Source organism: Mercenaria mercenaria, chromosome 6 (genome assembly GCF_021730395.1).
Source record: "Mercenaria mercenaria strain notata chromosome 6, MADL_Memer_1, whole genome shotgun sequence".
NCBI lineage: Eukaryota > Metazoa > Mollusca > Bivalvia > Venerida > Veneridae > Mercenaria > Mercenaria mercenaria.
Genome location: NC_069366.1, coordinates 71,067,410 through 71,077,043, shown reverse-complemented (window position 1 = coordinate 71,077,043; position 9,634 = coordinate 71,067,410). Strand labels below are relative to the sequence as shown.

The following is a 9,634-nucleotide window of genomic DNA, read 5'->3' as shown; positions in this document are numbered from 1 at the left end:
TCTGTATATAAAATAAAAACCACTGCGTTCTTGTAGACATAATATATATGTATGAGAAATACCATTTTCATGCTCTCTTAAAATAAAAGAGAAGAACTTTATAGGACTTGACTTTTGTTTTTATCCTTTCCACCAGTTGTACTTGTAATGTTAGTATATAAATATAATTATGTATATTGTTGGGACTAAATATGTTTAAACCAAAATAAAAGAGCAGCGCATGTATAGAACTTTATTATATTTGATAAGGTCCAAGCCTTTTGCATACAAGTTCGAGTCCAGGCAAGCGAACACTACCACTGCTATTAACTATTAGGACATCATGCCTGGTAAGATACAGTGCACGGAGGTTCCACCGAGTATAGCTGGCAGAACTTGTAAGGATATTATCTACAATCGATGTAATATATTTAAGTATTTTCCACAGACTAGGCTATTTCAACCTGTTCATATAATATTAAAGCCATTGCAAGTTAGTTCACAGCTGGGTGATATTGAATGAATGAACTGCAACTTCAACCATAAAACGTTAAATTTACTGCAGAGTGTACAACTATTTTCAATGAAATTATGTTTTTCATTGCTTTTTGTTGTTATTGGGCGACACAGTTTCGGTCATATTGCGGCTATATTGAATAAGTAGAATAATAATGAGTCAACATGCAAAAACAGACATCCATTCAGATATGTTATATATAGTATATATAGAAAATAATTAGTACGTTGAATACCCTTGTATGATGTAGAATTGAAAATAACTGACAATTTTAAAAACCTTGTGTGATCACATATTGGATACCATTAGTATTCATGTATCAATATTTTTGTCTTTCATGGCCCTCTTGCCTACACCTCAATTTGGATACAGATTTTTCATCTCTGGAAACGATAGTTTGTGCCCGCATGTGCCTTAAAGAATGCCTGATTAGGCACTGCTTCCGTCGACTTATTCATTACATATGATAGAGGTTGTGTCGGTCTGTAACTCAACAAAAACATAATCTTTATATGACAAAATTTATAGAAATTTGAGTAGTTTTGTCCACAAAAATCCATGCGGTAGGATTTTGAGAAAAGGATCGGCAACTTGAATCAGCAATATACGACCTTGATCTCTAAAAATTTACAATTCCTTAAATGAAGAAATTTTACCTGATAGACGACAACACAAACGCACAAAACTTAAACTTTTTAAAGCGACAATTCACTAAATGTACATTGTTATGTTAAAGTTTAAACATTTACAGCAAAAAGGTATGATATATCACAGCGCGTCACGTGGTACACTATGGATAGGTAGATAGACACTGAATAGTGTAGCCAGCGTTCCAAACTACGAGCAGTTAAAAAGACATGAATAATGGGATTTTAGAGACGGTGTAACTAAGACAGTGCACAAATGGTTTACAAAACTTTACTTTTATATTTTAAATAAACGTTTTCGCAAAAATGGATTTTTTACCTGTATTATTGTTTGGATGTATAACAATTGCGCATTTTGGATTTAATGCAGGTAAGATACGAAACAATGACGTTACATGTGTTGAATATGTATATACTAAATGTCATAATGTCCCTTCTGTGAGTAATCAAAATATATATTAAAGAAATACGGTTCACATTTTAATTGTAATCTATCTGCTGTCTAAATTGATAAGGACTTTGATATCAATAAAAGTTCCTTAAGTGTAAAATAAACTTTCATCTTGTGTGTTTAATAAGTTGAAGGCTAAAACGTTCATGTTAACTTAATATTTAAGCATTTTTACAACACGTTCAACTCAGATAAAACTGCAAACTGCAAATAGGTAGACAAAAAGGTCTAAAATGAAAAGTAAATCGTATTAATTAAATCATTCTTAAATATAAATAGAATTTGCATTTAATCACTGTAATCAATTTAAAACGAACTCATTTTGTCTGTTTAATATAGGTTTTTTTTACGTGTTTTTTCTTTTTTGGGGGGTGGGGGGGGGGGGGGGGGGGGGGGGGTTAACGTGGCACAGACACAATTGTAGGTCATATGGCGACTTTCCAGCTTTGGTGGAGGCAGACCCCGGGTTCCCCTACGTGCATCATTTCACCACGGGAAGGGACTTGGGTAGAGACACCGACCAGTTCAATATTAAAACCGACCTCTTCATTACGAAAACCTCTGTATAACGAAGAAATGTCGGTCTTAAAAGTGGTGCCACTCTGTCGTGGTTGACTGCAGAGATGAGAAACGGCAAGTATGAGCCTACTTAAGACACTGTCTGCTTTTAAAGATAAGATAAAAAAAATATAAATAAAACATCAAGAAGCATTTCTCATCGATCAAAACTGCTCAACGCCTTCTCAAAATACTTTTAATTAAATTGACATGAAAGAGGGTTTTTTTTTCACGAGGAGGAAAGGGTAAATTATAGCTGGGTATATATAATGAACTCGATCGCAATTCAAAACCATTGATCTTCAATACAGTTTTACAGAACTTTGTAATAGTGTTTCATTTCCTTTCGGTAAACATATAATGTGCTTCCCGCATTTCCATTTGCAGTAAATTGAAATATAAAAAATCAAATTTGTTGATTAAAAACTCTTGCCAGACAGGCGACAGACAAACAAATGATCAGAGCTATGATTTAACTGACTTAACATACAAAACATGCATCAATCGTGCATTCTATTTACTTTTGGGTGTTTTGTAAGATACAGTAAATAGCAATTCTGCTTTTCCGTTGTTAGACAGCCGCTCGTTTGCCAACTTGAAAGTTCAAACATCTAATTTCACAAAACCGTGTTCGCTAAAAGTCAATTTGTTAATCTTTCACTACCAGGTAAAAATAACTTCTTGGCTGGAATCGTTTTCTTTCCAATGATTTGCGAAACTAACAAAATATCTCGCAAAATTTACGAGATTTTACGAGGTTCAGAATCCACCCATAACTTTGATGGATATAAAATTCTTACCGGTATAATACAGCGCCTATTTCAAGCATGTTTTTGCAATCAGCTTTTTCCCTAAAAACAGTTCTAGCGTAGCTGTTCTCAATTAGTTTCAAATGTTTCACGTGTGTTTTGTGATGCCCATGTGAATACCATTCCTACCACCTATCTACTGTATTACACTTAACCAAGCTACCTTGCGTAATCATTTAATTAGCTTTAATTAAGGCTTAAATACTTCAAGTGCACGAAAAACTTCGATTACATGAAGCAGTGATTACCTTTCTGTTCTATGGTTAAAGCGTTTCTTGGATTAATCGAAATCCTCGGGGTTATAATAGCCTTTCTGGACCAGTTGCTGTTACAAGATTTTTAAATTGAAAAGAAAAAAGACCGAAATTTTCGAAACCATGGACGTTCTTTTATTGAGCAATAGCAAATGCACTGGCAAGTCGAAAACCAGCTATTGCAAATATATAAACCCAAAAGAAAGTTATTTGCTTTACTCTAGTACATAGTTCTTTCAGGCTCGGTTATGCCTACAACTATACATAGGTCTTTCAGTCTCGGTTATGCCTATAAGAATACATAGGTCTTTCAGTCTCGGTTATGCCTATAAGTATACAGAGTTCCTTTCAGTCTCGGTATACATAGTTCTTTCAGTCTCGGTTATGCCTATAATTGTACATAGTTCCTTTCAGTCTCGGTTATGCCTATAAGTGTACATAGTTTCTTTCAGTCTCGGTTATGCCTATAATTATACATAGTTCTTTCAGTCTCGGTTCTGCCTATAAGTATACATAGTTCCTTCAGTCTCTCGGTTATGCCTATAACTGTACATAGTTCCTTTCAGTCTCGGTTATGCCTATAAGTGTACATAGTTCCTTTCAGTCTCGGTTATGCCTATAAGTATACATAGTTCCTTCAGTCTCGGTTATGCCTATAAGTATACATAGATCTTTCAGTCTCGGTTATGCCTATAATTGTACATAGTTCCTTTCAGTCTCGGTTATGCCTGTAAGTGTACATAGTTTCTTTCAGTCTCGGTTATGCCTATAACTGTACATAGTTCCTTTCAGTCTCGGTTATGCCTATAAGTGTACATAGTTCCTTTCAGTCTCGGTTATGCCTATAATTATACATAGTTCTTTCAGTCTCGGTTATGCCTATATGTATACATAGTTCCTTTCGGTTATGCCTATAAGTATACATAGTTCCTTTCAGTCTCGGTTATGCCTATAAGTGTACATAGTTCCTTTCAGTCTCGGTTATGCCTATAAGTGTACATAGTTCCTTTCAGTCTCGGTTATGCCTATAAGTGTACATAGTTCCTTTCAATATCGGATATGCCTATAAGTATACATAGTTCTTTCAGTCTCGGTTATGCCTATAAGTATACATAGTTCCTTTCAATATCGGTTATGCCTATAAGTGTACATAGTTCCTTTCAGTCTCGGTTATGCCTATAAGTATACATAGTTCCTTCACTCTCGGTTATGCCTATAAGTATACATAGTTCCTTTCAATATCGGTTATGCCTATAAGTAAACATAGTTCCTTTCAATATCGGTTATGCCTATAAGTACACATAGTTCCTTTCAGTCTCGGTTATGCCTATAAGTACACATAGTTCCTTTCAGTCTCGGTTATGCCTATAAGTACACACAGTTCCTTTCAGTCTCGGTTATGCCTATAAGTGTACATAGTTCCTTTCAGTCTCGGTTATGCCTATAAGTGTACATAGTTCCTTTCAGTCTCGGTTATGCCTATAAGTATACATAGTTCCTTTCGGTTATGCCTATAAGTATACATAGTTCCTTTCAGTCTCGGTTATGCCTATAAGTATACATAGTTCTTTCAATATCGGTTATGCCTATAAGTATACATAGATCTTTCAATATCGGTTATGCCTATCAGTATACATAGTTCCTTTCAGTCTCGGTTATGCCTATAAGTATACATAGTTCCTTTCAGTCTCGGTTATGCCTATAAGTATACATAGTTCCTTTCAGTCTCGGTTATGCCTATAAGTATACATAGTTCCTTTCAATATCGGTCATGCCTATAAGTATACATAGTTCCTTTCAGTCTCGGTTATGCCTATAAGTATACATAGATCTTTCAGTCTCGGTTATGCCTATAAGTATACAGAGTTCCTTTCAGTTTCGGTTATGCCTATAAGTATACATAGATCTTTCAATATCGGTTATGCCTATAAGTATACATAGTTCCTTTCAATATCGGTTATGCCTATAAGTATACATAGTTCCTTTCAGTCTCGGTTATGCCTATAAGTATACATAGATCTTTCAATATCGGTTATGCCTATACGTATACATAGTTCCTTTCAATATCGGTTATGCCTATAAGTATACATAGTTCCTTTCAGTCTCGGTTATGCCTATAAGTATACATAGTTCCTTTCAATATCGGTTATGCCTATAAGTATACATAGTTCCTTTCAGTCTCGGTTATGCCTATAAGTATACATAGTTCCTTTCAATATCGGTTATGCCTATAAGTATACATAGTTCCTTTCAGTCTCGGTTATGCCTATCAGTATACATAGATCTTTCAGTCTCAGTTATGCCTATAAGTATACATAGATCTTTCAATATCGGTTATGCCTATAAGTATACATAGTTCCTTTCAGTCTCGGTTATGCCTATATGTATACATAGTTCTTTTCAGTCTCGGTTATGCCTATAAGTATACATAGTTCCTTCAGTCTCGGTTATGCCTATAAGTATACATAGTTCCTTTCAGTCTCGGTTATGCCTATAAGTGTACATAGTTCCTTTCAGTCTCGGTTATGCCTATAAGTGTACATAGTTCTGAAATATAAGTGTACATAGTTCCTTTCAGTCTCGGTTATGCCTATAAGTGTACATAGTTCCTTTCAGTCTCGGTTATGCCTATAAGTATACATAGTTCCTTCAGTCTCGGTTATGCCTATAAGTGTACATAGTTCCTTTCAGTCTCGGTTATGCCTATAAGTATACATAGTTCTTTCAGTCTCGGTTATGCCTATAAGTGTACATAGTTCCTTTCAGTCTCGGTTATGCCTATAAGTATACATAGATCTTTCAATATCGGTTATGCCTATAAGTATACATAGATCTTTCAGTCTCGTTTATGCCTATAAGAATACATAGTTCCTTCAGTCTCGGTTATGCCTATAAGTATACATAGATCTTTCAATATCGGTTATGCCTATAAGTATACATAGATCTTTCAGTCTCGGTTATGCCTATAAGTATACATAGTTCCTTTCAGTCTCGGTTATGCCTATAAGTATACATAGTTCCTTTCAGTCTCGGTTATGCCTATAAGTATACATAGTTCTTTCAGTCTCGGTTATGCCTATAAGAATACATAGTTCCTTCAGTCTCGGTTATGCCTATAAGTATACATAGTTCCTTTCAATATCGGTTATGCCTATAAGTATACATAGTTCTTCTAGTCTCGGTTATGCCTATAAGTATACATAGTTCTTTCAGTCTCGGTTATGCCTATAAGTATACATAGTTCTTTCAGTCTCGGTTATGCCTATAAGTATACATAGTTCCTTCAGTGTCGGTTATGCCTATAAGTATACATAGTTCTTTCAATATCGGTTATGCCTATAAGTGTACATAGTTCCTTTCAATATCGGTTATGCCTATAAGTGTACATAGTTCTTTCAATATCGGTTATGCCTATAAGTATACATAGTTCTTTCAGTCTCGGTTATGCCTATAAGTATACATAGTTCCTTCAGTATCGGTTATGCCTATAAGTATACATAGTTCTTTCAGTCTCGGTTATGCCTATAAGTATACATAGATCTTTCAATATCGGTTATGCCTATAAGTATACATAGTTCCTTTCAATATCGGTTATGCCTATAAGTATACATAGTTCCTTCAGTCTCGGTTATGCCTATAAGTATACATAGGTCTTTCAATATCGGTTATGCCTATAAGTATACATAGTTCTCTTCAGTCTCAAGTTATGCCTATAAGTATACATAGTTCCTTTCAGTCTCGGTTATGCCTATAAGTATACATAGTTCCTTTCAGTCTCGGTTATGCCTATAAGTATACATAGTTCCTTTCATTCGGTTGCCTATAAGTATACATAGTTCCTTTCAGTCTCGGTTATGCCTATAAGTATACATAGATCTTTCAGTCTCGGTTATGCCTATAAGTGTACATAGTTCCTTTCAATATCGGTTATGCCTATAAGTATACATAGTTCTTTCAGTCTCGGTTATGCCTATAAGTATACATAGTTCCTTTCAATATCGGTTATGCCTATAAGTATACATAGTTCTTTCAGTCTCGGTTATGCCTATAAGTATACATAGATCTTTCAATATCGGTTATGCCTATAAGTATACATAGTTCCTTTCAATATCGGTTATGCCTATAAGTATACATAGTTCCTTTCAGTCTCGGTTATGCCTATAAGTATACATAGTTCCTTTCAGTCTCGGTTATGCCTATAAGTATACATAGTTCCTTTCAGTCTCGGTTATGCCTATAAGTATACATAGTTCCTTTCAGTCTCGGTTATGCCTATAAGTATACATAGTTCCTTTCAATATCGGTTATGCCTATAAGTATACATAGTTCCTTTCAGTCTCGGTTATGCCTATAAGTATACATAGATCTTTCAATATCGGTTATGCCTTAAGTATACATAGTTCCTTTCAATATCGGTTATGCCTATAAGTATACATAGTTCCTTTCAGTCTCGGTTATGCCTATAAGTATACATAGTTCTTTCAATATCGGTTATGCCTATAAGTTACATAGTTCCTTTCAGTCCGGTTATGCCTATAAGTATACATAGTTCCTTTCAGTCTCGGTTATGCCTATAAGTATACATAGTTCCTTTCAGTCTCGGTTATGCCTAAAGTATCATAGTTCCTTTCAGTCTCGGTTATGCCTATAAGTATACATAGTTCCTTTCATCTCGGTTATGCCTATAAGTATACATAGTTCCTTTCATCTCGGTTATGCCTATAAGTATACATAGTTCCTTTCATCTCGGTTATGCCTATAAGTTATACATAGTTCCTTTCAGTCTCGGTTATGCCTATAAGTTGTACATAGTTCCTTTCAGTCTCGGTTATGCCTATAAGTACATAGTTCCTTTCAGTCTCGGTTATGCCTATAAGTATACATAGTTCCTTTCAATTCGGTTATGCCTATAAGTATACATAGTTCCTTCAGTCTCGGTTATGCCTATAAGTATACATAGTTCCTTCAGTCTCGGTTATGCCTATAAGTATACATAGTTCTTTCAGTCTCGGTTATGCCTATAAGTATACATAGTTCCTTCAGTGTCGGTTATGCCTATAAGTATACATAGTTCTTTCAATATCGGTTATGCCTATAAGTGTACATAGTTCCTTTCAATATCGGTTATGCCTATAAGTGTACATAGTTCTTTCATTCGGTTATGCCTATAAGTATACATAGTTCTTCAGTTCGGTTATGCCTATAAGTATACATAGTTCTTTCAATATCGGTTATGCCTATAAGTGTACATAGTTCCTTTCATTCGGTTATGCCTATAAGTATACATAGTTCCTTCAGTTCGGTTATGCCTATAAGTATACATAGTTCTTTCAGTCTCGGTTATGCCTATAAGTATACATAGTTCCTTTCAGTCTCGGTTATGCCTATAAGTATACATAGTTCCTTTCAGTCTCGGTTATGCCTATAAGTATACATAGATCTTTCAATATCGGTTATGCCTATAAGTATACATAGTTCCTTTCAATATCGGTTATGCCTATAAGTATACATAGTTCTTTCAGTCTCGGTTATGCCTATAAGTATACATAGTTCCTTTCGGTTATGCCTATAAGTATACATAGTTCCTTCAGTCTCGGTTATGCCTATAAGTATACATAGTTCCTTTCAATATCGGTTATGCCTATAAGTATACATAGTTCTTTCAGTCTCGGTTATGCCTATAAGTATACATAGTTCCTTCAGTCTCGGTTATGCCTATAAGTATACATAGATCTTTCAATATCGGTTATGCCTATAAGTGTACATAGTTCCTTTCAGTCTCGGTTATGCCTATAAGTGTACATAGTTCCTTTCAGTCTCGGTTATGCCTATAAGTATACATAGTTCCTTTCAATTCGGTTATGCCTATAAGTATACATAGTTCTTTCAGTCTCGGTTATGCCTATAAGTATACATAGTTCCTTTCAGTCTCGGTTATGCCTATAAGTATACATAGTTCCTTTCAGTCTCGGTTATGCCTATAAGTATACATAGTTCCTTTCAGTCTCGGTTATGCCTATAAGTGTACATAGTTCCTTTCAGTCTCGGTTATGCCTATAAGTGTACATAGTTCCTTTCAGTCTCGGTTATGCCTATAAGTATACATAGTTCTTTCAGTGTCGGTTATGCCTATAAGTATACATAGTTCTTTCAATATCGGTTATGCCTATAAGTGTACATAGTTCCTTTCAATATCGGTTATGCCTATAAGTGTACATAGTTCTTTCAATATCGGTTATGCCTATAAGTATACATAGTTCCTTCAGTCTCGGTTATGCCTATAAGTATACATAGTTCTTTCAGTCTCGGTTATGCCTATAAGTCTACATAGTTCCTTCAGTCTCGGTTATGCCTATAAGTGTACATAGTTCCTTTCAGTCTCGGTTATGCCTATAAGTATACATAGTTCCTTTCAGTCT

The 9,634-nt window shown here is 34.9% G+C and overlaps 1 protein-coding gene across 1 annotated transcript in view; it reads left to right on the top strand.

Annotated features, from left to right (window-relative positions):
• Positions 1 to 1,264: 1,264 nt before the first annotated feature.
• The window catches only part of LOC123548649 (uncharacterized), a 29,759-nt gene continuing 21,389 nt past the window's right edge, over positions 1,265 to 9,634 (top strand). The window contains exon 1 of the mRNA XM_045336111.2: positions 1,265 to 1,513. Within this exon, the coding sequence (XP_045192046.2) occupies positions 1,450 to 1,513 (64 nt within the window). The 5' untranslated portion in view covers positions 1,265 to 1,449. The remainder of the gene's footprint in view (positions 1,514 to 9,634) is intronic.